This window comes from Elgaria multicarinata, chromosome 3, assembly GCF_023053635.1.
Source record: "Elgaria multicarinata webbii isolate HBS135686 ecotype San Diego chromosome 3, rElgMul1.1.pri, whole genome shotgun sequence".
Lineage (NCBI taxonomy): Eukaryota > Metazoa > Chordata > Lepidosauria > Squamata > Anguidae > Elgaria > Elgaria multicarinata.
The window spans coordinates 79,603,469-79,631,366 of NC_086173.1; the positions used below are offsets into that span (position 1 = coordinate 79,603,469).

General features: G+C 39.2%; 1 protein-coding gene across 1 annotated transcript in view; it reads left to right on the forward strand.

Annotated features, from left to right (window-relative positions):
* AFF4 (ALF transcription elongation factor 4) overlaps positions 1 to 27,898 on the forward strand; it is a 74,839-nt gene that overhangs the window by 16,650 nt on the left and 30,291 nt on the right. The window contains exons 2-6 of the mRNA XM_063120687.1: positions 12,723 to 12,810; positions 13,253 to 13,379; positions 18,232 to 19,017; positions 20,778 to 20,822; positions 23,579 to 23,665. Coding sequence (XP_062976757.1) covers positions 12,806 to 12,810; positions 13,253 to 13,379; positions 18,232 to 19,017; positions 20,778 to 20,822; positions 23,579 to 23,665 — 1,050 coding nt within the window. The 5' untranslated portion in view covers positions 12,723 to 12,805. The remainder of the gene's footprint in view (positions 1 to 12,722; positions 12,811 to 13,252; positions 13,380 to 18,231; positions 19,018 to 20,777; positions 20,823 to 23,578; positions 23,666 to 27,898) is intronic.

Genomic DNA, 27,898 nt, shown 5'->3' on the forward strand with positions numbered 1-27,898 from the left:
GCTGTGCATAAACAAATGCCCTCAAACCTCAATGAACTGAAGCAACGTTGTAAAGAAGAATGGGCCAAAATTCCTCCACAATGATGTGAGAGACTGATAAAGTCATACAGAAAACGATTACTTCAAGTTATTGCTGCTAAAGGTGGTTCTACAAGCTATTGAATCATAGGTGTACTTACTTTTTCACACATGGCTTCTCCATTTTGGCTTTATTTCTGTTAAATAAATCATGACACGGTGTAATATGTCATGTGTTGTTGTTCATCTGAGGTTGTATTTACCTAATTTTTAGACCTGCTAAGGAACAGATATGTCCTGATATGTAAAATCATACAATTCCAAGAGGGTGTACTTTCTTTTTCACACGACTGTACATACAATTTGTCACAGTAATCTTATTAATGGGTTGGATGTAGAATGTTCCTTTCATAAACTAGCCTGAGATCTAGCAGAGACTCCAGCTGCAGGAAGTGAGTGTAGGTGAATTTCCCCAACCCACCATTCTCCCTGATGCCCCCATGCCATCTCCCACGCTTTTCTGGAGGATCCCCCAACCCTCCAGAACAGCTTTTCAAGGATTTCCAAAGGAAAGGAGAAATTGGTGAAAATTACCTCTCATCTTGTCCCCCAGGAGGAGCATTCTCTGAGCAGAGGTCTGGTCATGAGAACTCTGCGTACATGCCAATATGTTGTAGAAACAGTGGGTGGAGTTCAGTCCTGTAAAAATGTATGGAAATTTTTAATTAACCTTAATGAGAAGGTGATTGTTCCTTGTAACTTTGATACAGTATAGCATGCAGTCAACTGTGAACACTTCGTGTTCTAAAAATTGTCCAGAACATTGTGACACTAACCTAATTACTGTATAGTTTTATAGCATTATAAGTCTGTTAGACATTGTTTTCTACTATATGTAGTTACATTTTTCAGTTTATTCATGTAGCAACTTACCTAAAATAGTCTGCAAACATTTGAAATATACATACAAGTAAAGCAGAAAGAAGATATTTTAAAGAGCTCTGTTAAATTTTAATAAGGAAAGCAGATGTTAAAACCTGGTGTCAAAAAGAAATAACTGAATGTATTGTGCCTTCTTGTTCAAGTCTTTGTGATTATCTCATTGTACAAATGTGTTTGCCCTAGCTGTCAGATGCAGTAGGAAACTTTGTTCAAAGGGATGTTATATATTCGTTTAACATTATATAGGTTTTTGTAGCAAGGTACCAGCTTGGTATTTACAGGATGTTTCTAGATGCTTTTTTGAATCTGCTATAAAATCAATAACTAATTCTGATGATAGATTGGTGGAATCTGTTCAGGGATGTCTGTAGCTATTTAGTTGGGTGTGTTATTTATGTTTGTGCTTGTGTAATGTCTCTTTACGATGAACTGTTTTCCAGCACAACTGAAGAGTATTTAACTAATCAAGGTTTGGGGGTTAGTTAGATCCTAGTATGGAGAGTATGCTGCTACATGTTTGGACTTTGATTTGGATTGAAGAAATAAACCATTATTATTTTTGCTCTATGGGAGCCTTGATTATTTCGAACCTATTTCCATGGAACTCTTGAAGGGCCTAACATTACATGGTGTCAGAAGTTGGAGTGGATTGTGGGTTTTTTCCCCTATTTCTTCTTCTTCTGCACTTGAGAGTTTGTTTGTTTTAGTTGAAGATATGGACTCGTTCCAGCCTCTGTCTCCACTTGCTTTGCAAGGTTATTTGATTGAGAATTGGAAGCACTAAGAACAAACTTTTCAGTTATATTTTACTGCAGCTAGAGTTGATGATATTTCCAAGAAATGGCAAGTAGCTATATTGCTCCACTGTGTGGGAGAAGAAGCCTTAGCAGTATATAATACTTTTGTTTTTCCTGAAGAAGGACCAAAAGATATAGAAGAAGTTCTTGAACAATTTAGAAAATACTGCACTCCTCGCAAGAATGTGGTGTGTGTACAATATTCTTTTTGTAGTTATTCACAGAGACAAGGAGACACCATGGAACAATTTGTTACTGAACTTAAACTGAAAGCTAGCAGCTGTGAAATTGGTAGTGCAGCTAATGATATGGTGAGAGATTTAAAAAAAATCTGTGTTTAGGAGGAGAGATTAAAAGACAGTGTCTTGAAGGAACCTGATCTTGCTCTTAAGAAAGGAGTTGAAATATGTCGTGTGGCTAAGGTAACAAGAGCTCAGTTGCAAACTATGGCAATTTCCTTCAAGGAGCTGCATGATGTATATGTGACTGATAAAAATCATGAAGAGATTCCAATTCAAGTTCTTGGAGCTAAGAAGTCACAATTTGAAAGTAGATATGCCTAGACTAGAGATAATAAGTGCCCCTATTGTAGTTTAGTACATAAACCTCAAAAATGCCCAGCATTTGGAAAGGCCTATAATAAATGTGGCATGAAAAACATTATGCCGGCTTATGTAAAGCAACACCATTAACTCTTGATAAAGGACAACAAAGGCATCAGATTCATGAGTTTGATGTAAGCAGTTTGTTGGTAGAGAAATTATCTCAAGAGACTAATGGTTTAAGTACAAACCAAAGTGCTGGATGGTATGTTCACATAATATTACAAGGACTTTCAGTAAAGTTCAAATTAGATACTGGAGCTGATGCAAATGTCTTGCCATTTAATATATTTAGTGGGTTACCAGGCAAAAAGGTGCTAACCAAAAGTGATGTAACTCTTGTAGCCTATGGTGGGACATGCAGTGGGAACTATTGTTCTTTAATGTCACATTCCAAAGGGAGTAGTCAGATTATTGTTTTATGTAACAGATTGTTCAGCAATTCCATTATTGGGTAGGCCCATCTGTGAAGCTTTAGATTTGATTCGTTGAGTTGATATTGTACATGAAGTTGAACCTTTGACACAGGACCAGCTCCTTGATATGTACTCTGGTGTTTTTGAAGGTCTGGGTGAGTTTGAAGGTTCTCACCATATACATATTGATCCAACAGCTGTTCCTGTTATTCATGGATGTCGGATGGTGCCTTTTGCAATACTTGATAGACTGAAGGATACTTTGGGTCAGATGGAGAGTGTAGTTACAGGTCTCACAGATATCTAAAGTTAGATCCCATAGATTGGGTGAGCAACCTTGTCATTACTGAAAAAAGGAATGGGAAGTTGCGTATATGTCTTGATCCTTGTGATCTTAATAAAGCAGTTCAAAGACAGCATTATACTATCTCTGCAATTGAAGAAGTTTTGAGTCATCTAGCTGGAATGATTTTTTTAACTATTATAGATGAGAAAGATGGTTATTGGCAGGTGAAATTAGATAAATCTTCATAAAGTTTATGCACGTTTAATACTCCTTGAGGAAGGTATCGCTTTCATCATCTACCATTTGGGCTTAAATCTGCTAGTGAAGTGTTTCAGCAAAAGAATGAGACTTTAGGGCACATAAAAGGGGTCTACAGCATGATCAGATCTTACATCAAGTTATGGAAACAGCACATGCTAGGAACATCAGATTTAATAAAGAAAAGATTCAGTTTAAGGTCGACACTGAAATATATGAGTCAAATAGTGACTGTTCAGGGAGTTCAACCTGATGATGATAAAATTAAGGCCATTCGAGAAATGGCGTCTCCACAAGATAAACAACGGCTGCTCAGATTTTCCAGGTCCGTACAATATCTTGTTAAAGTATATTCCATGGGAGGTAGAATTGACGGTGCGCTTAAGAAATTTGCTGAGAAAGAATGCAGTGTTTCAATGGATGCCAGAACACCAGAAAGCTTTTGAAATGATTAAACAGCAGTTGTGTCAGGCACCTGTACTCCAATATTTTGATGTTACCAAACCAGTTGTTGTGCAAGCTGATGCATCAAAAGATGGTCTGGGAGCATGTTGCTTCTGGAGAATAAAACAGTGTTTTATGCATCAAGGTCACTCAGCATGTCAGAGCAAAATTATGCCGAAATAGAGAAAGAATTGCTTGCTGTTTTGTATGCAATGAGAAAATTCCATCAGTATGTGTTTGGAAAAGTTGTTTTTAGTCCAAACTGATCACAAAACTTTGGAAACGATTTTTAAAAAGCCTATAAGTGCTGCTCCTGCTTGCTTGCAGCACATACTTTTACAGCTCTAGAGGTATGAACTAAATGTAGTGCATACCCCAGGCAAGTTTCTGGCAGGCCTACCCAGATGATGTTGTGATTGTTATTTTAATATTGTATTGGTTTTATATACTCTAACTAATTTTATGTGCTATATTTTATTTAGTGTTGTTCCCCGCCTCGATCCAGAAGGAGAGGCAGGTAATAAATTTTTTTATTATTATTATTATTATTATTATTATTATTATTATTATTATTATTATTATTATTTTGCTGATACCTTGTCGTGGGCTGCTGTGGATCCTCCTGTAGCTGATGAAGCTTCTTTAGCTGAAGAGTATTTAACTAATCAAGATTTAGGGGTTAGTTAGATCCTAGTATGGAGAGTATGCTGGTACGTGTTTGGACTTGGATTTGGATTGAAGAAATAAACCGTTTGTCTGCTATATGGGAGCCTTCATTATTTTGAACTTATCTCCATGGAACCCTTGAAGATCCTGACATTACAGTGCTGGATCTTATTTATCATCCATAGTGAAATATTGGCAAGCAAGACTCAAGTTGCATCATGTCTAGTTTACTCCCACTGAATGTGATGAGCTGTTTGTGCTTTTGCTTATGACAGCATTTAAACAACCACACAAAAGCCTTCAAGCTACTATGGTGATGGTTTCTTCTTAAGGAGATACATCGAAAATCTCTAATGTTGTAAGTGCGAATGATTGTGTGCATCTTCTCAATGTGATAAATGTGCATCTGCCATGTGGTTTTTTTATGGGGTGGGCTCTATGCCAAGAGATTTCAACAGTACTGCAGCCAAGTGAGTGCTGTAGCTCTATTTACTGGGTCTCAAGTTCAATCTATGATAGCTTAAGCTAGGGCTGGGAAAGAGTCCATTCTGAAATCCTGAAGTATCACTACTGGTTAGTCTAGTACAAGAGTAGGCAATGTGGTGCTCTCTAGATGTTTCCTCTAACCCTTGACTATTGTCCATGCTGGTGGGGTCTTAGAGGAGCTGTAGGCCAAAACACGTGAAGGGTATTAGGTTGCCTACCCCTGCCTTGTTGCAGACAATACGGAATTGATGGACCAGTGGTCTCAATCATAAGTTACTGCTTTCCTGGGAGAGTACTCTAGTTTAGAACATCTTGGTGCTGACAGTGAGTAGGTGGAAATACAACAAAGTGCAAGTGTAGAGTTTGATTTTGATGCTCTTGATCTTGCCAAAAAAGCAGAGCATGCATGTTTTGCTAAATGAAGGCCGAATAACCTTTTAAGATTAGATATATAAGATTGTGCAATTGGATAAAATGCTAAGTGTTTCAGAATAAATGTTCAGTTCCTCCTTATCACAGAACTCATTTGATATTAAAAGTTGCTGTTATCAGTTGATAGTGAAATAACCAAAAAAACACTATTTCATCATTTCTGAGTCTTCTGCTGGAACACAGATTAGAAACCATAATATAGAAGTATTGAAGTTACTGTGAAAATTGAATTCTCAGAATACATAAATCATTATTTTTATTCTCGTTAATAAATACTATCAATGGGAACTGACGTACTCTTGTTTAGATAATGTGATCCAGGGTGACACAATGCCTCATTTCAGACTATCAAATTCTGTCTTAATAAACCAGGATATGCATGATCTTCGTGCTTCAGCACACAGCCCTTTTGCTTCTTCCTTGGCGTAAGTAAAGAAAAAAGCCAGGAAGCTGCAGTTAACCATAACTTCCCATTACATTTGAACCAGAAACTATAGTTAATGGCTTCCAAACAAGCCAGGATATTTGAAGTTGGTTTCCAAATCCTGTCTTGTTTGAAAGCCTTTAGCCATAGTTCCTGGTCTGGACATAACAGGAAGCTATAATTAACTGTGGCTTTTGGTCTGCTGTCTCACTCAAGCTAAGGTAAGAGTGAAGTGGTAGCAAAAGGGTTGCATGTTGGTGCATGATGCTCATGCATATGCTGGTTTATTAAGCCATGATTTGTTTTGGCAATGTATAGGTCGAATATTAATAATTCACATCTTTTGAGAAACCCTTTGTATCATTGCAAAATTAAGAGAACTTCTGTAAAGGGATAGTGGCAAGGCAACTTTTTTTCTGGAATCAGTAAATTAGACAGCTGGCTACAAATAATTTCAGTTGCTCTCTCTTGGTAAAGGGATAACTTGTTAGTAAAATATGTTTAATCTCTGCTTTAAGGTATTTATATAATGATGTCAGATTGTCATCACCCATCTTGTGATGTTTGTTTCCATTTCATTCTTGTGTCAGTAATTTTTATGGATAATACACAGGACTTGAACAACTACTTGGGGTTTAGCTTTGCATAATGGCTCATATGTATGCATTTTGAAGAAAAATGATAGCTTTGACAGCAAAGTATTGTCTGACAAAGTACAGTAGTGAAACATTGTAATTTATAATACAAAATTAACTAGACATAGTATATTTTTGTGAACTGCCCAGAGAGCTTTGGCTATTGGGCAGTATAAAAATGCAATAAATAAATAAATTCTGTTTTTTTTAATTTATCTAGGTTGCAATTCTGTGTATGCTTGGAAGTAAGCCCTGTTGAATTTGGTGGGACTTTTCAGCGAACACATATAGGGTTATACTGTTCGTTGCTGTTTATCAATTGTGCTCCTTGACATACTCTGGTTTCCTTAGTGCAAAATTACTAATTTAGGACTGCAGAACCTGTCTTGTAATCAAGCAAGGAAGCTGTCAAATAATTCATGGTATTTACATCGTAGACTCTCAGATTTTCCCAGAGCAGGGTTGCATGATGCCTTTTCTTTCTCCACTTCACTGTGCTATGGGGCTACTGAGGCAGGCCTGGATATCCTGAATGGCTTCATTTCCAAATCTCTTCAGTGTTGTATCTACCTAGCTTTCCAGTTGAGTTGCCCACACAGATATCAAAATATAAAAGCCCAAAGATATGGTAGCTTAAATTATTTAACATCAAGTAATATTTTAAAAATTAACAGCATTATTATATATATTGAAAATATACTGCCTAGGTTTTGAGAGATATTTAGGAAGCATCTGATTTTAAACTGCTCTTTGTCATTTCTTTACTAAAATGTTGTTTGTTTATTAAATTTATAAAGCAGTCTTCATAACAAATCTTAGCAAGTATTTTATTTACTAATAAAAAGTAACAATATAAAACATAGAACTAATAAAACAATAATATAAAAATTCATCAAAACCAAGCAGCAGCAAGATAATACAAACCAAAGCCTGTTCAGCAGATAGAAGGCTCAACAGTTTCATCAGGAAGGCTCAAAAGATCTGGATGAAGAGGTGTGCCTTAAGTAACTGGCAAAATAAGCTAATGAAGACACCTGAAACACCAATGAAGGCAGGGAGTCCCATAATAAGGGCTCCAGGAAGATGCTTGCTTGTGTCACCATTCTCTAAGCATTGCCCATAGGCGGACCACAAGCTGTGCAATCTCAGAGGCCAGGATAATACATACTGAAAGAGGCACTCCAACATGTATTTGGACCCAAACCATTTAGGATCTTTTACAACAGCATCAATACCTTTAAGCAAGCTTAGAAACAAATAGGCAGCCAGTGAGCAGATCACAGAGATTCAGTGTAATATGACTCTGGATTTGCACACTGCTCATTTACCAAGCGGTGGTGTTCTATCCCAGCTGAAGCCTCCAACCTCTCTTCAAGGGCAGCCCCATGTAGAATGCATTATAGTAGTCTAGATAGAATTTTAGTAAGACATGAATCACTGTGGTCAGATTATCCAAGGCTGGGAAGGGCCATAGCTGTTGAACCCACTGCAGCTAAAAGTAGGCATTCCTAGCCACTGGAGCCACTTGGGCCTTGAGTAACAAAGCTGGAACCAGGAGTACCCGAAGCTACCCACCTGTTCCTTCAGGGGGGGTGCAACCCCATTCAGAACAGGCTCTCTCGCCACTTCCCAGTTTATTGGTACTCATTCGTCACACTGTTGCCTCCAGACACTGTTCCAGTACTTGCACTGATTTAGGGGCAATGGAGAGATAGAGCTGTGTGTTATCCACATGCTGAAGACACCTTGCCTCAAATCTCTCAATGACCTTTGTCAGTGGCTTCATATAGATGATAAAGAGTGGGAGACAAGATGGAACCCTGTTGCACCTCACTACTGAAGTGCCATGGGATTGAGCAGCTATCCCCCAATGCTACTTTCTGGAAGCTGTCCTGCAGGAGTGAATGGAATCACTGTGCCTCCACCTCCCACCTTACAGAGCTATTCAGGATGATACCATGGCTGATGGTATCAAAAGCCACCACCTGCTTCAGCACCTTGTCCAAAAAGGGGATGTTAGCTACTAGGCAGTAATTGTCCAAGGGAGATCTTCTCAAGGACAGGACCCACCAGTATCTCTTTCAAGCTGTTGGTACCAACCCCTCTTGCAAAGATGCATTTACCACCCCATCAACCCACTCAGCTAACCGTTCTTGGCTAGATCTAGTTGCTATAATATGCAAGGATCTGGAGTGCTGGTGGTGGAGTGAACTCGTTTGTGTTTATAGCCTTGGGCTGCAGTAATTAGACATATAAAATTTCTGGAAATTTTGAAGCCATGAGAATGGAGGCAGGGACAATATTTTTTCACACACACCCAAACCTGGAAGAAAATTGACTGCTACAGCAATTAACTAGAGCAAGCCTAGAAACATAGGGCTATAGAATAAAACCAAACTGTCAAGAATGTACATTTTCTTCACATATTATGATATGGTGACTCTAGTCACATGTTGGAAAATTGAACATGACTTGGAGCATTGTTAAATGTCTATCAGTAAAAGGTAGATTGGATCAATCTTAATGAGAAATGGAAGAAATAACTATGCTGGGAATCTTAGGGTTAAAAAATGTTTTTCCGCATGGCTTCAGAATTGCCAGAAATTTTACATCTCTAGTCTTCCATTACATAGTTTTTAGAAATTAGTTTGCCAGTGTAAAGGGCAGGTAATATATGAGCACCTAGTCTTAAACATTTTATTCATAATTCTAAATGATAACATTTCATAATCCAAAATTGTTAATTTTTTCCAATTTTGAGTGTGGAGGGGGATGACAAAAAAGCCCTTGGGGAATTGTCTTAGTCTTTACATCTCTAGCAAAAACTGAAATTGATTCTATACTATTGGACCAAAACAGTACCCTAGACACCTCCTCACATAGAGTATCTCCAATGGCATGCAGTTCAGAGTGAATTCTAGGTATCATTGCCCTCAAAGCGCTTCGCAAATTTGTCACACCTTGCTGCAGAGGGCTGTTATGCCCCAGGAGGCAGGTTGGAACCAACCAGCTCCTTCACAACCATAAATAATTCAGCTGTAGAGCTACTACATGTATCTGTATTTGGTTGAATTCTCTTTGAGATTTTCACCATCTACATTCTAGTCGTTGCCCAGCATGCTTCATCACCTGCAGCTCTCTGGAAAACCAGGTAGATGACTTGACTCAGCATTTATAGAGAGGATGCTCAGGAGCTATTGTGTCAATAGCCCAATCTGTCTCACTATTCCACAGTAAGACTAGGGCCTTAACAGGAGTGCTAGCCATCATGTCTGGAAAACCCTCTGGAACATTCAGGAATCCATCAGATTCCATACATCTACAGGAATGGAGTAAATTAATGGGTCCTCCACCCGTGGGGGTGGGTGGTTAGCCACAGGTAGTCCAAACTTGACCAGGAATGATTCATTCCTGATAAAGAGATAATAGTAATACCTTCCCTCTATTCGGCCCTGGTTAGGCCTCATCTTGAGTATTGCATCCAGTTCTGGGCACCACACTTCAAGAAGGATGCAGATAAGCTGGAGCGTGTTCAGAGGAGGGCAACCAGGATGATCAGGGGTCTGGAAACAAAGCCCAATGAAGAGAGACTGAAAGAACTGGGCATGTTTAGCCTGGAGAAGAGAAGACTGAGGGGAGACATGATAGCACTCTTTAAATACTTGAAAGGTTGTCCCACAGAGGAGGGCCAGGATCTCTTCTCGATCCTCCCAGAGTGCAGGACATAGAATAATGGGCTCAAGTTACAGGAAGCCAGATTCAGGCTGGACATCAGGAAAAACTTCCTGACTATTAGAGCAGTATGACAATGGAACCAATTACCTAGGAAGGTCGTGGGCTCTCCCACACTAGAGGCATTCAAGAGGCAGCTGGACAACCATCTGTCAGGTATGCTTTAAGGTGGATTCCTGCATTGAGCAAGGGGTTGGGCTCGATGACCTTATAAGCCCCTTCCAACTCTACTATTCTATGATTCTGTGATTCCACCACCAGCCCATTCCCAGTCTAATCTATTGTGAAAATAAGATTAAAGGTGTGATCTGCCACATGTATTGGATCTATGCCATAGTGAGACAGCTCCAAGATAGTCATGGCAGCCATGCAATCTAGGGCTTGCTCTCCCAAGGAAGACTTGGTGTGGACATTAAAAACCTTCACTACTACTGTCTGGGGACATTCTTACACCATGCTTGAGACCACCTCTGCTAGGTCCTGTAACGGATACACCAACAAATTCCCCGTCCTGGCCCAATATCGGAAACAAAAAAAATGAAAACTAGTTCTCAGTTGAATTCATTTCCTAATCAAATTATTAAGTCTTTCACCTTAAAACGAATATAAAATTTAATATTTCAAAACTACCTTCTTTGAGTTTGGTGATGGTGGTGAAAAGAATGAACTTAACTCCAGTTTTAACACTTTATTGTGTGACCACATTTGATCTTCAGTTGTGTTTATACTTCTGTCTTTAAGTACATTTGACTACCTTAGGGCAAGTTTAGGTGTTGAAAGATCCCCCTTACGTTGCATTTTAAAAGATGATTACAGATGAGTTTGCTTTTGCTTTTGCTCTTGTCAAAATCTCATAATTTTCTACATAATCGTTGCCATTTAGTCTGCTTAAACATAAATTAGAGCAGCTTAGTTAATTGTTTGCCTTCTAGGCTTGTTTCAGATGAGAGTATTTCATATGAAAATTGAAGGCCAAGGCTAGAGGGACTTCATAATTTCTATGTGTAGTAATATTCAGCTGGTTTTGGATAAGCTGTGAATTCTGTTTGAAAACATTAATTCCATTTTGGTATATAGGTGGCTGTTATTACTGACTTTATCCAAGGGAATAGGTTAAGATATATATCTTAAGATTTATTTGACCAACAGTGGTTAGGTAGACAAGATTCAGTTGAGGGTTGTGTGCTTTATATGCAGCAGGTAAGTTCAACACCCCTGAGATACAGCTTATGTGGGGGTCAGTCTGCAACAGGAAGGGATGGGTTCACTATAAATAAAATGTGTAATAAGTCATTTGCCGGAGGAGTCTTTCATCTTGCCTCATCAAGCATTTTTAGTGGCAGTTGTACTTGTTCATCTCTATGGAAATCTGGAGGAGGGCAAGCTCCTGATGTGTCTAGATGTTGCACATTAAAGGGATCTCAGTGTATAAGATAAGTGAATTTTGTGGAGAATCCAGATGCTGACTTCCACTTGCTTGTTATGGCGTGATAACCATTGCGGATGTTAAACCATTGTACTTGTGAAAGCAGTGTGGTTACTGAAGCTGACATAGGGTTGCATCAAACATTATGTGAATAAAAGTCTGCTTGTGCAGTGGGGCTTTCTTGGCAATTCATCCCCACTGAAGCCTCCTGCACTTTCCTTCCCTCAAAAGGCCTGGGATGTGGCATGGCTGTGGCCTTTAGTGGAGGAAAGTGCAGGAAAATAAGGCAGAGATAGCTTTCGTGTGTCACTATGTAGCATCACTTCAGATGGCTTTTTGGGAAAGAAAAAATGTGGCTTTTGTGAGTCATCCCCACCCCCAATTTGCAGGGTTCCCCCCTTGCTTCCCCATCACTGAAATCAAATTAAAGTTCAACTCTTATTTTAAATAATACGTGGTCTATATATGAATTAATCTTAGTGTATCTTTCCTTCTTTAGATGTATAACTAAGAATATGATTAGCACAGTGCATAGTATTCAGAAACTTCATTGTTATCATTAGCTTAGATGCTTTCTTGAGCTTAAGGAAAATCCTTTTACTCTCTTCTGTTAGATTTATGGCTTACATTAGAACATAAGAGCCATGCTGGATCAGACCAAGGGTCCATCTAGTCCAGCATTCTGTTCACAAAGTGGCAAACCATCTGTCGACTAGGAACCCACAGGCAGGACATGAGGGCAACAGCACCCTCCCGCCCATGTTTCCCAGCAACTGGTATACATAGGCTTACTGCCTCTGATACTGGAGGTAGCACATAACCATCAGGACTAGTAGCCATTGATAGCCTTCTCCTCCAGGAATTTATCCAGCCCCCTTTTAAAGCCATCAGAATTGGTTGCCATCCCTACATCTTGTGGTAGAGAATTCTATAGTTTAACTATATGCTGTGTGCATTTAAAACAGAAGGTCAAATAAAGAGGGTGCTATTACATTAGATTTCTATAAACCCAATCTTTAAGGAAAATCTTCCTAGTTCTTTACCCACAAGGATAAGTAGCTCCTAATTCTGTGAGGAAGTGTAGGAATTTTTAGAGGTTGTTGTAACTTTGGAGATGTTTACTGAAATTTGTATTTAGAGTAGAAATGTCATTTTTAGGGAACCTAGAAACAGCAAAGCTGAGAGCATGCTACGGAGGATGGACACCAAGGAGGCTCTGTTGGGGACAGAAAGAAAGAAAAATGAGGTAGATCAAAAGTAGATGGCAATTGTTGTATATGGGGATGTGTGTTCATAGGCGTACTGGTGGGAGGTAATTTGAATGACATAACCAATAAAAAGAAAAAGTTGAGTTTAATAACATTTTAATTTTGATAAATACTTTTGATTCTACTCTCAATCGGCCTCTTTTAATTATGCAGGTAACACGATCTAAGAGTAGGGGGTTCTTTAAAGAATGCAGTGTGGTTTTTCATATCAGAATAATTATATAAGTTTTGCCAGCGTCATATCTGTATGGCAAGTTGTGATGTACAGGCACCACTGTTCTAAAGAAAACCCACTGGAGTGTGTTTAAAGAGAAGGGGGATTATCTTCATACTCTAACCGGGGGGGGGGGGGGGAGGACACACCTCTTCCTTACTTTCCCTCTGTATCCTTCTATATAATCAAATTGTTTTTGTTCATAGCAACATGAACCGTGAAGACCGGAATGCGCTGCGTATCAAAGAAAGAGAGAGACGTAATCAAGAAATTCAACAGGGTGAAGAAGCCTTTCCACCTAACTCTCCTCTCTTTGCTGAACCATATAAAGTTGTAAGTGCATGAGGTTTTTTTTAAAAAGCAGTTTCACATTCCAGATTGATTTTTTTCTTAAATCTGGCTTTAGTGGGATGTACTTTTATGAAACATTACGTATAAGTATAGTTTGTATAGCAGCTCTAAGTATTACATCCACAACAAGATTCATAAGGGGCCTGAATATGAGAGAGAGTTAGACCTTGTGTTTTACTTATAAGGAAATCAAGAAGTAGGATTTATCGATTTTGAGCATTTGAGTATTTGGCTCTGAAAGACCAATTACTAAATTTGTACAGTCCTGAGTTTGATACAATCTTAACAATCATTTTAGAAGAGAAATTAAAGACTTCAGTATACCAGTATCTATGCTTGAACCAGTCAGCAGCTGAACAGTCTAAATGCGACATGGTAGAATAGAGCTATAGCTCAATATATTGCAGAGATAATTGATTCAATGTATTTTTGTCTTGTAGCAAAAGCGTGATTCAAGATATAATGTTTTTGAGTTTCTTGTAACATGCATTCTGTAGATCAGGCTGGGCAGAAAGTAGATCTCAAACTGTTAGGAATTGAAGTGCAAAATACCTGGAGATCTATTTTCTGCCCATCCCATGACAGGTAATTGTTAGGGCTTGATGTTTTTAGTGTCTGGCTCTTTGTATGTAACTTGTTCATTATTATTTATACTGCTAACCTATTTTGTTCATGCAGTTAAACAACATCTAATTCTACCGCTCATGAGTAAGATTGAAACCATACTATAGGTTTTTGGGTTACAGAAAAAAGTCAATTTGAGAAACTTGGATTTTGGTGCTTTTCTTTTTTCTTTTAAGTACTAATGCTGTTTTATGAACCTGAAACTATCTCCCTATACATATCATTTTGTAATAACAGATTGGTCAAAAGTCAATTCTTAAAGTTTATTTGTTTCCGAGACATTTCATTTGTTTGTTTTTACTAACTTTTATATGTTCTGCCTATACCCAGATTTGAAACTTAACTTTGTCTTTATCACTTCTCCTTGATACGCAACCCTTCCTCCCTGATACCCTTTTCCTTCTCTCTGGTCTTCATTGTGTGGTAATATGACAACCAATAAAAGCTAATTATTTTGGACTGTCTTTTTTCTTGAATGCAGCCTTGTATGCATAAAAACACAAAGCAAATAGTTAGTGGGCTTGCCATAAAAAGTGTGCTGTCAACAACACAATGGCTGGGTTCACACAACCATGGGTTATCGTGTTGTCTGAATGCAGCATATTTTCTGCAGGATGGGTTAATGAATTGCCTGAACGCAGTGCGTTTTCCTCAGGGTGGGGTATCATGTTGTCCGAATGCAATGCTTTTTCCACAGGGATGCTTGTTAACTATGCAGTGTGGTTTACTTTTTTTATTCAAGCCACCTTGAGAACCCATAGATTATTGGGTTGTTAGGGAAGTTAACAAGACACACTGCATGTTTAAAGAGCAACCCTGCAGAAAAAGCTCTGCATTCAGACAAAATGATAACCCACCCTGTGGAAGATGTGCTGCATTCAGACAGTACGATTCAGTGACAACCCACACTGGGTGATTTAGCATGTTATTGAATCTAGCCAAGATGTATGTAGGCGGGCTGGTGAAGAGTTTCTTGCTTTTGTTTTTGGACTAGCAAACTGTTTGCTGTTGCATGATACCGTATTTCTTCGATTCTAAGACGCACTTTAGAGATATAAACATCTCTAAAAATGGGGTGCGTCTTAGAATTGTGGGTGCGATTATTATTCTTAGAATCAAAGCTTTTTTCCTGTAGGTGGTACTGAAATTAGTGTGCGTCTTACAATCGATGGCGTCTTACAATCGAAGAAATATGGTAGTATCCTTACAAGAGACCCTGTAATATGTATGTACAGTAGATCCCACCTGTATTGTTGTTTGATTTTTAGTTGATTTTCTTGTAATTTTGAACACGTGGTGGGGAGTTAGCCCCTCTCCATTACAAATTCAGAGATCCATAGGAAGGGGAAAGGAGCATGGGGAGCAGACCCTTAGTCCTCCTTTCTCACTTCTGTGTTGTCCTTTGTAGATTGAGGTGGAGAAAGGGAAAGAGATGGATACACGAGAGGTGAGAGAATGAGGGCACAATGAAAGGTCTTTCTTTCCTCTTCAGCCCTCTTTTAAAAGTCACTTCAGATATTTGAAATATTTTTCTATTCATTGTCAAAATATATTTTGCAAGCATGTTCTATACAAATGGGCAATGTAGGAAATTCAAAAGGGACTGAATTTCTCTCTCCCACCCCCTCCTAAGAGAGAGCAGTATCAATTTCAGATAAACATCATTGTGGGGGAAAACTCTGAAACTCAAACCTTATTTGCGTCTTTAAAAATGTTTAAAAGAGATGAAGAGGAATGTTGAAGCTGCAAGAAACAAAAGTGTTCCTTTTTATTTCAGTTTGTTTTGTAGTTTAATTTAAAACGTGATGTACAATACAGGCATGCTAGAAAGAGGCAAATATAGCATGCTGAAAGATTAAACAAGAGGAGTTAGAACCTGAACTAGTGGAAGTTCAGACAAATTAGTGGAAGTTATGAGGATACAATTAATCTTTCAAAGAGTTGCCTTGAAGAATACATTTCTGTCTGTACTTGATGTAAACATACAACTTCCAGGAATTGCAGAGTTTCTGTTCTTTAAGTGAGGTGTGTGTGTGTGTGTGTTTATTTATTTTGCTTTGCTAGAGTTTCACTTGATTTGTTCTTAAATGGATATTCTATGTTAGAAGTTCTCAATGTTGCCTCTGACATAAGAACCTTTTAGAGCCTTCCAAGTGGACCAAATATAGCTTGGCAAGCAGCAGTCTTTTTCATTTTGATCCCAGAGCCACACAGATCCTAAATGAATGTGGCATGTCTTAAGGATTTCAAAGAAGTATCCTGAAAGCCCCTGGAAATAGGGAGTTCAACTTTTGGCCCTTTGCAAAGTCAGTCAGCACAATAAACAAAGTTCTGCATGTCTTACAAATAGGGGATATATGGATTTTGTGTTTCGTGGATTGTCAGGCATCTTTCATTTTGTTGTTCGCTCGTTGATGAATTATTTTTTTAAACAAGAATTTTGTTTTACTTCTGCTAATGCACACTTGCTCAAATGTGCATCAGCATTAATGCAAATTGGTGCAAATCCACCACCACCCTCCAGTGAAAAACAGGTCTGCAAGTCCGCAAAATCCGCATGACTCAGGAAAAGCTGGTTAGCTGCAAAATCTGCAGTTTGAATTCATAGAAATCTGAATTCATCCGAACTCATTTAAATGTGTTGTGAATTTCTCTGACATCCCTACTTAGAAATTGATGGATCTACTATGAACAGATTGCCTTGTGTCTTCTTAATTCAGTGAAGATATACATAAAATGTGGTTAGAGTTTTTGTAAAGAATTGGCCTTATTTTGTGCGTTAGTGGAATGATGAACATGACAATGGTCTTAGTATTTTTCTTTACAGCGCTGTTAGTATATAAAATATCACTGTTTATGATGTATACATTTTAAAAATTCTGGTGTTTTTTTTTTTTAAAAAGAGGTGTTCAATTAATCTTCTAATCTATTAAATTTATATTGAAAAGCTGAAATGAAGGGAAAGGACACTTTTTATCAAGTAGCTTACAACTTAATAAAAAGTAGTCACTTGTTGCTTGAATGACTCATTGGCTTTAATTTTTTTTTGGCCTAAATCCAACACAGAGCTGGGCATAGATAAGCCTATTGGTTTCAATGGCTTAAATCGTATGTCAACCAAGGCAATTTGCCCTCCACTCCCCGTAGCCCCTTATGTGCTTTCTAAATTTTTTCTGTGGGGTCCCTCATCTCTACGGAGGGGGAAACATTTATGCTGGCTGACAGCCAGGGTTAGATACAATGGAATGCCTATATTGTTCTTGGGATTATTATTTATTTGTTTAACACATTTTTACCCCAATCCTCCCTCAGCTAGAAAGGCTCCCAAAGCAACTTACATACAATCAATAAAAAGAAAAGGAAAGTGAGCCCCTTCCTTCAGGCTTACAATCTAAAAAGACATGGCGCAAAATGAAAAAGGGATAGGGAGGGAAGGGGGGGGAAGCAAGTAAATTTTCAGCAGGGCTGTAGGAATGACGCTGCTGCTCATCTCAGATCCCTCTGCTTCAGCCTGCTGGGGACAGTTGAGAGAGGTGGTCTTTCAGCAGGGGGTTGAAAGGCAGCTGCCAAAGGGTTTTGGCTATTGGGCAGGATAAAAATCTAAATAAAAATAAATAAATAATCTCATCACATCTCCCTATGCTGTAGTCTGCTGGAATTTAGGCCTTTATTATGATACTTAAGAATGTGGAATATATTCAAAATAAAGTTATTGCAAAAGTATATAATCAATGTAGTAAAAGATATTATTGGTATTAATTTAAGTAATATGCATAGTAGAGGGAGCTGTGAAATATGAGCTCTTCTTACGGCTCTTTTTTCAAGGGATCTAAGTTCCAGAGCTTACTTTGTTAGCCCCACTAGTTAATTGATGGTTAAAATTTAATGAATTGGTACCATTTAATCAGTTAAAGTGTACAGCTCTGTTTTCTGTTGTAAGCATTTTAATTATAGTTAATTGGCCATGTGTAATTATTATACATCACTTTTTGGGTGTATTGAGAGTGTTTTCCAAATTAACCTTCCTTTAGGTGTAAAATAAAACATGCCTGATATTTCAGTAGGTGGTTGAATACATGTAGATAATTGGCAAATATGTGTTATCATTCATGACAATTCGCTGACTTAAATGTTACACTGTATAATAACTTACGGATATGCAGTATATTTTACAAAAAAAAATTGCATCATGTTTTTATTACTCATACAGACCAGCAAAGAAGATAAATTGTCTAGCCGTATCCAAAGCATGCTTGGAAACTATGATGAAATGAATGATCTAATAGGTGACCGGTCCCTCCCGAAGCCTGTTGGAATTCCCAAACCAACAGTACCAGATGAAAAATCAAACCAAAGTTTCTTTGGTGATCAAAGGCACAGTACTGGCTCTCATCAGAGCAGCAAATGGACGCCTGTAGGTCCAGCGCCTAGCACTTCTTCCCAATCACAGAAACGGTCTTCAGGTTTACAGAGTGGACATGGTGGCCAGCGCAACAGTGGCAATAGCACTAGCAATAGTGGGCAGAGGCATGATCGTGACTCATACAGCAGTAGCGGGAGTAGCAGTAGCCGCAAAAAAACACAGCATGGATCAGAACACTCAAAGTCCCGTTCTTCCAGCCCTGGAAAACCATCTGCTGTTTCTTCTCTGAACCCCAGCCATTCCAGATCTCATGGAAATGATCATCACAGCAAGGAACATCAGCGCTCCAAATCTCCGCGAGACCCTGATGCCACCTGGGACTCTCCTTCCCGTGTAACTTCATTTTCTAGTGGTAGCCAGTCTTTCCCTCCGTCGCTTATGTCAAAGTCTAATACAATGTTGCAGAAGCCTACTGCCTATGTAAGGCCTATGGATGGTCAGGAGTCCATGGAACCAAAGCTTTCTTCTGAACACTACAGTAGCCAGACTCACAGCAACAGTATGAATGAACTGAAGCCTAGTAGCAACAAAGCACATCTAACAAAGCTGAAAATTCCTTCTCAACCACTTGATGTAAGTTGTATGTGTGTGTGTGTGTGTGTGTGTGTTTAAAATACTTACGGAATGGAGAAGGTGATTATGTGTTTGTTGTTCCCTGAAAATAAAATTGGGTTATTTGATGGATGAAGGAGAGACTTGAGTAGAAAAATGCTTCTATTTAAATTTGAGTTTAAGAAGCATATCCAACTTAAATACAATAATAAATGCTTTCATTTTACAAAGGACAGACTTCAATCTCCTCTGCTTAGCTATGCTTCTTTGACAGTTGGAGGATTTATAACTTTCTGGTCTGCCATATTGATCATTATTGGGCATTTAGCACCAAAAATGTTAAAAGGTGTTGAGTCAGGCCTGGCTTCTTCTGATGGATTGCTCAGCCTCAAAGTGGGGCTAAACATTAATGTGTATTAGCAGTTCGATAACAAACATTCAACAGTCTTATCTGCATCCCTGTCTAGATTGCATCTAGACCAGGTATGGAGAACCTCAGGCTTGGGGGCCAGATCCACACTCCCTTTCCCCAGCCCCAGTCCATTCTCTCCAACCACCCATCATTTAGTTGTTGCCTGGCTTTTGTGCAGAGTTTTTTTCATATTCTAAAAGGTTCAAATGTCTCTTCTAAAGCTTAGTTACCAGAAGTAAGAGCTTTAAGCTATAGTAGGCAGGTTTTTTAAAAAATATTTTTGTCCCCACCAATTTTGCCTTTGGCCCCACCCACAACTAGAATGCCTCTGCCCCCCTCCCCTGAAAGCTTCTTTGAAATTGAACCTGGCCTTTGGGCTGAAAGAGATTTCCCACCCTTGATCATCTAGACTTTTCCTCCTGTGAATGGATGACCTCTTTCCATCTGCAAAAGGCTTTTGCTCCAGTGAAGGAATCCTACTGGCAGAATGGGGGAGGGGGCAATTTGCATTGATTTTCCCCTTGCAGCCCTCTCTGCTCTCAGAAAATCTGTTCCAGAGAGTTGAGAGAACCTCAAGAATAATGTGGATAGGTAGTGCTACAAACTGCAGTGGGGAGAGGGGAATTTCTGCTGGCAGAAGAATTCTGAGTGGATGCTTCTGCTAATGGAAGCAAGCTCTGGATCGAAACCTCTCTGTTTAAGGAGAAAAAGTGAGAAGTTGTACCATATATGAAAGATAAATTCAAAACTATAACTTGCGCCTATGTTTCATCATGTCTCAAGAACTGGTGTCATTATTTTCCAGTTTGTTGTACTGCGTGATAAGATTAAGTGATAATATGATCTTTTATTCAATATGGAACAAATTTGCATATTTGTTTAATTAAATGAATTGACAATTTTAATTAAAGAACTAATTTTTCATTAATCTAGGATTTTCCCTTCTTGGATCTGAGGGGGCAAAAAAAAAAAAGGGACATGAAAACTAGGTTCCACAAAAGTATTTTTAGTATTTTTCAATCCATGAAACAAGGTCATTAAAATTATATTGCTTAGATTACTCTTTTGTCTCCAGGATTTAAAAATTAGGTAATAGTTCAAGTTGCATTGGGCATTGATTGAGAGATTAAATCAGTAAGCACGTTAACTGTTTATTAAAAGGGGTGGTCATAGAGTAGATTTTTCATTTTCAGTATAAAAGCTGCAATTCTAAGGTGGTTTTAATACATCTAAGTGTCTGTTCCTTGTACTTTTATGAATCTGTTCCTTTTGGATATTAGTTTTGAATGGAAACTCCTGAATTTGAACCACATATAAGGTGATATTGAAATACAAATAAACCAGTTAAATTCTGAACATTGGTTTGTAGGCATCAGCATCTGGTGACATGAGCAGTGTGGATGAAATTCTAAAAGTAAGTTGTACTCATATTCTGGCTTTTAGGATATAATTTAATGGGTTGGATCCTGAATCGCTCCTTCATCCATGGAAGGATACCACTGGTGGAATGGGACTTTTGTGACCTCTCCTCCCTTCCACAGCCTCCTGCGTGCCTTCCAGATCTCCTCCACAGGGCTTCCCAACCCCCCAGAGGAGATTTGGAGGGTGAGTAGCAAGGAGGATAAGATGTGGAATATAATTCTGCAGGCAGAGAAATGATTCTGGATCATTCCCTATATGAATTCTCATGTACAAAAAGCATATCCATATATTAAATTAGTTAAGAGTGAAACTGATGGATCAAAGAATTTGTTTTCCGATGGATTAAAGAATTTGGATTTTATTTAGTCATTTAAATAATTTCAGTAGTGGTGTACATATAAATAATAGGTTTCATCGAGACTTTGTCATGCAAATAGGCAGCCAGTGCAGTTTCTTCGGTAAAGGAGTTGCATGCTGAAAAGGGGCAGCTCCCGAGAACAGCCGAGCTGCTGCATTCTGCACTAGCTCCAGCTTCCAGAGCAGCCTGAAGGGCAGCCCCACATAGAGCATATTGCAGAAATCCAATCCTGAGTTGACTTAGCAGCTGTACTACTGTGGCCAAGTTATCCCTGTCCAGGAGAAGCTGTAGCTGGCGAAACACCTGAAGCTGGTAAAAAGCAGTCCAAGGCACCACAGCCACTTGAGCCTCCAGCGACAGTGAAGGATCTAGGAGTACCCAGACTATGAACCTGATCTTTCAAAGGGAATGCAACCCCATCCAGAACAGGGAATGAGCCTATCTCTTGGAATCGGGAACCATTCACCCACAGGGCTTCCACCTTGCCAGGATTCAGCTTCAGTTTATTGGCCCTCATCTAGCTCATTACTTAGTCTAGGCACTGATTCAGGCCTTGCACAGCCTCACCTGATTCAGATATCACAGGGAGATAGAGCTGTGTGTCATCAGCAGTTTGATGGCTCCAAATACCCTAATGACTACGCCCACACCTTCATATAGATGTTAAATAACAATGGAGACAAGATGGTACCCTGCAGAAACCCATAGCTCAACTCCCAAGCGGGTCAAGGAAGTCACCCAATGTTACTCTCTGAAATTGGCCCTGGGGGTAGAACTTGGACTACTGTAACAAACTGCCTCCAATGTTCATCCCATGGAGAAATTCCTAGGAGGTTACCATGGTCGATGGTATCAAACGCTGATGAGAGGTTGAGCAGAATTAACAGGGTTGCACTCCCCCGTCCCCTCTCGATAAAAGTTATCCACCAGGGCAGTGTATAATGGGCATCACTAAAATGAATTTTGCCAACTTAAAGAATATGAAGACAAATAAAACAAAACCTCAAGTAAAACAATTCCGAGGCAGTAATAGAATAGGCGAATCATAACAAGCTTCAAATGGCTGTGCAAATAGTTTTCACATTAGTTTTTACCTAGTAGTAGAAAGATTGTAATGTTGGCACTAGTCGTAGCTTTATGGGGAGGATATTCCACAATCAGGGCACTACAATAGGAAAGGCGCTCTCACATGTTTTTATATAATGTACTTCCCCTAATGAGGGAACATGGAGAAGAGCTTTAAATGAAGATCTTAAGAATAGTCAGATGGAGATACTAAGAAGTGTTCCTTCAGATATTTGGTTCTCAGTACCAGCACCTTGAATTGGGATTGGACGCAAACAGGTTGCCAGTGTATCTCCTTCAAAATAGGAGTATTATGATTCTACCTGGCAACAGCAGTTGAATTTTGCCAGCTGTATTCTTCACTGATTGAAGCTCCCAGGTCTTCTCCAAGGACTGTCCCGTATATACATTGGCATAGTCCAATCAGGAGTTTTCCAGAGTATGGCTCACTGTGGCCAGGTTATTCCTCTCCTGAAATGTTGGTAGCTGCAAAACCAGCCAAACCTGGTAATGGGCACTCCATGCCACCTGGGCCTTCAGTGGCAATGATGGAACAAGGAGTACCCGAAGTTACATATCTGCTCTTTCAGGTGGAGTGCAGCCCCATCTAGAAAAGGCTGTAAGCCATTTCCCAGACATGGGAACCACTCAGGCCTCCGACTTGTCATGATTCAGCTTCAATTTATTGGCCATCATCTAGCTAATTACTGAATCCAGACACAAGTTCAGCACCTGCTTTATCTAACTCAGATGACAGAGAGAAATAGATTTCATGGGTAATATGGATCCAATCTAGTGAGCTTTTCAGAATTACAATTAAGAAATTGTAAAATTAGCCTCTTTAAAGGCTAAATCGTATAGCAGGTTCCTTTAAGACTCAGAGGTTGTTCCCAATGATATCTGTCTGGCAACAGAATCTATACTACTGGAAGAGTGGATTCCCCTTCCCTCCTACTGCCCTGCCATGCCTGCCAAATTTGCTCTGGATGGTTGGGGTAACCTCTGGAGCAGATTTGGAGGGGACACCACGACTGCAGGGGTGAGGACAGGGAGTGAAAGCCAAGTTGCACGGGTGGAGGTCCACTCATGTAACGCTGGACAGAGCCCTAAATATATGGTTTTTTATTTGTTTAGCTTTTTCCAGTTCGCAGGGCTTTCAGTTATTTTTTAATTCTTTGATCTCTACAGTGCTGTTGATCAGTCATTAATATCTTTGTAGTTATGCAGATATTTACAATATTTTAATATTTTAAGCTTTGCTTTCTGGTTTGTATTGAAGTAGAAGTGTAATGGTGTTGCATATCTTTGGTTTGAATCCACAATAGGAGATGACCCATATTTGGCCACCTCCGTTGACTGCTATTCACACACCTTGCAAAACTGAACCTTCAAAGTTTCCATTCCCAACAAAGGTCAGTGAAGAGCACAAACATTAATATGACTGTAATCAGAAGTTGAATGATTCCACAATTAGAAAAGCACCATGTAAGTGTCATGATTTTCATAGTATGGTTATAGTTATTTCAACATTGTGTACTCTCCGTCTATATAGGCATCATCTTATTGTGTGCTTTTGAAACTTCTTTTCTAGCTCCCTCCCTTCTCAGTCCGGCTTGCCTTTTCTTTTGAACCTGTTTGGTTTTTAATCTGAAGTCTAATCTAGAACAAATTTCCACATTCTTTCTAACCACCATGTATTTCATGCATTCAGTTTTTGGATCCCATACTGGTGTATAACGTCTCCAAGCCCTTAAGTGACACTGGATCTCTTGCAGGGTTATAATGCCCATTAATTTTCAAGTATTGTAAACACTATATGTTTGGATCCCAAGTGTGATTCATATGATTATACATATAATTTATACATGATTTTTGGATACATATTAGAGTGCAGTAGTACAGCAATTGTTCACTTTTTAGCACTATCGGTTGCCTGGTTTTCCAGTAGTTGCCTTTATTTTGTTTTGTTTCATGCATTCAGAACATTAGATCATATGAATTGTTCATTTTTGTTCCTATTAGGAAGCTTCAGCTATGCTGAACTTATTTAAATAACTTATTTTTTAGACAGTTTAAAATCTTGTGCAGCCAACCCTACAGAAACAATCCAGTGTTGATTTGTGAGGCAGGTGGCCAAGGGTTTTTTCTTCTCTGTGGTAACTGTCTCTTACCAATACACTATCACAATGGTGGACAACTTACGGCCCTCCAGATGTTGTGGACTGCAACTCCCATCAGGCTTGCTGGCAAGATGGTGGCATAGACGATTGCAGTCCAACAACATCAGGAGGGCCACCCCTGTCCTATCAGCTATCCTTGTTTGGATTGTAGGAGACTTACAACTCCCCAAAGGATGCTGATGTCAGGCAGGGGTTCTAATGGTTTCTGAGTGTTTTATAGCACATCTGTAGTGTGTGTGGGGGGGCAATAGGTGCTCTGCGGACAGCATGTGGCCCTCGGTGTTCCCTGCTGCTGCTGTCAAAAGCATTGCCCAGTCATTGTTGGCGGGCTGGCATGAGACTGAAAGAGGACATGCAAGGAAAGGACATGCAGGGAAAGAGGACATGCAAGGAGTGATCCCCACATGCTGACTTTCCATGGAGAATAGTGATCCTGCCAACCCACCAAGCAGCTGTTTGTTAGCTGGCATCAGCACAATGCTGCAGGGAAAGAGGGTGTGTGAAGAATCATCTCAGTGTACTCTTTTTCCATGGGGAATCACTGCAATAGGTGAAGTTGTAGCCTCCTCCCCACAACAGCAATCTTCAGCAGCATCACTAGAATGGGGAGAGAGGAGTCTTTCAGTATTGCTGAGATGGGGGAGTGCATTTAAAGCCTCCTCTACACCAGCAGTCTTCAGTAGGATTTATGGAGGTGGACTATGGCTATCCAATCCACATGCTGTGTGGCCCTTGATGTCAGAGAAGTTGCCAGTCCCTGCTATAATGTATGAACTATTTTTTAAAACTGCTTAGAACATTTGCTGTCATTTTTATTCAATTCAATGGGCTTTTTTAATTATAGTGTATTCTAAATAAATAAAGAGGGATCATCTTCTTGGGGGGGGAAAAACCTTGTAATTTCCTTTACTCAACTTGGCTTTTTGACAACTCATCAAGAGTAAAGCATGTTTATTTGGGTATATTCCTTCAATATCATGTTTTAACTTATCCCTAGAGAAAAAAGCATGATAAGAGTTGCATTTCTTGGCAGTTCTGTTTCTAGTGGCCTTCAGCCTTAGGCAAAGATTTATGGATTATATAAAATTGTTAAAGATGTTTATTTCATTAACCTAGCATTTGTTACCCCTTAAGGGGCTGTGTTACCTAACTTTGAGTTTTAAGGTAACCAGCAGCAGTGAATTTTCCAAAGTCATCTCACATGGCTACCAATGGCAGTAGCTCAGTTTTCTCAACTTATATCATGCCCTTCATAGTGTTCTTGATGCAGGGCATATGAGAAAGTCCTGTACTTTTATAGGGTCCAAATAATCAAGTACTAGCACACAGTATGTACATCAGTTGCCTAATTCAGGCTTATAAATAGCCACATGATTATGGCAAGTTAGAATTTCCTCAGAGCACAGAAGTTTTTGTAATTTGAAAGAGCTGCCTCTTTTAATGCTTTTATCTTCCATGCCATTGATTTGCAATAAATGGTTAACATAGCTGTGTGATAAAAGGCTAGTACCTTTTCTGGACTTACTTGCAATGCTAGCCTAGTTGTAGATTGGTGCACATGGTTTGCTGCTTTTCAGTGAATTCAGAATTTAACAGAACAGCTGTTTTGGGTTGCCATCTGTTAGAAGGAAGTCTTTGACCTCGGAGGCTTCTGAGTATCCCATGCCATGCCAGGCTCCTGCCAGCCTTGCAGGAGGACCAACAGAGGTGATTTTCACTTCTTTGTCCTCCTTTGTTTACACTTCCTTCTAGACGGGTGTCTGTGCCCCATCTAGAGGATTCCTGCTGCTAAGAGCAGCGGCGCAGCTACAGAGGCCATAGGATTATGCATATCCCAGCCTCTCCTTTCCCTTCCCCACCCAGCCCAAGAGAGCACCCCCCCCCCCCACTTTTGACCTCTATGAGGTCATCTTTTGCAACTGTAGTTCTTTCCACTGCTGCTGCAAAGGGATGGGAGAAGGGATCAGATCTTTATGTCCCCCTTCCAAACTCATAGCAGTGTCTGTGGCTCCAGGAGGAGGAATCTGAAAAATCCTATACTCCCCGAGACATTCTCCAGGGATTCTAGGATTTCACCCACAATCCCAACATTATCTCCTTTGAGTTCTTATGAATGTTTCTTCTTGTAATATTGCTGATTTAAAATAATCCTGCCAGAAATACACCCAGTAAAATTTAGCTTTAGTACAAAGTTGGCAGCCACTTAGTTATAACAACCATTTTTTCATTTATTGTTAAGGAAAATGTTTTAATTCTTATCATTTGTAACAACTCTCAGGTCTTCTAAATGAAACTCCTTTCAGTTTCTCTTTCTTGAAGCAAAAAGTTTGGGATAAAATTTCCTATGAATAAGTTCACAACATAGAAGAAATAATAAACCATTTGGGCAAGGTTTTATTTATTTATTTATTACATTCTTATACCTCCCAATAGCCGAAGCTCTCTGGGCGGTTCACAAAAATTAAAACCATAATAAAACAACCAACAGGTTAAAAACACAAATACAAAATACAGAATAAAAAGCACAACCAGGATAAAACCATGCAGCAAAATTGATATAAGATTAAAATACAGAGTTAGAACAGTAAAATTTAAATTAAGTTAAAATTAAGTGTTAAAATACTGAGAGAATAAAAAGTTCTTCAGCTGGCGACGAAAAGAGTACAGTGTAGGTGCCAGGTGGACCTCTCTGAGGAGCTCATTCCACAGCTGGGGTGCCACAGCGGAGAAAGCTGTTTTTATAATACTGCCTAGCCAATAGGTAGACAGGAGCAGAAGTTGCATATGTGAGTGCTATCTGATAGAAGTTATAACACTAATTTAACTAGTGTTACTTCTTTTTGGTGTGTTCACCATGACCAATTACTATAATAGTTGTAACTTTGTTTGAGGAAACAGTGTTGTAATTTAAAACTGACATTAATTGAGTGGCTATATTCTGCACCAGTTGTAATTTCTAAAACAACTTCGTGTGTATCCCCATATAGAGTATAATCTAACCTTGAGGTCACTAAGACATGGATGACAATGGTTAAGTCTCTGACTTCCAGTAGCGGACGTAGTTGGTGTACTGCCCAAAATTGTCCAAAGGCACCCTGGGTCTCAGTTTTCATTTGAAAATCTAGAAGTAAAACCGGATCCTGCCAATCTGATGTTTTATAGAGTGCAATCCCATCTAGAATAGGCCTTTCTCTTTCTAACCATCCACTATCGCTACTTTTATTAGAACCAAACCAAATTTTATTCACACATCCACTCACTGAACTTAAATACACATTCAGGGATACCAACATGTGAGTTTGTCAAAATCATTTGGTTAAGAGAATCTACCATATCAGCAACACCCTTAATAACTGGAAACTAAAGGTAGGTTTTAAGAAGCTTCTTGATTGTGGAGTTTGGGGAAGATCTGGATCAGTTTGTACGACACTTTAAAGGGAGTCATTATTTCTAAGTATGAACTTT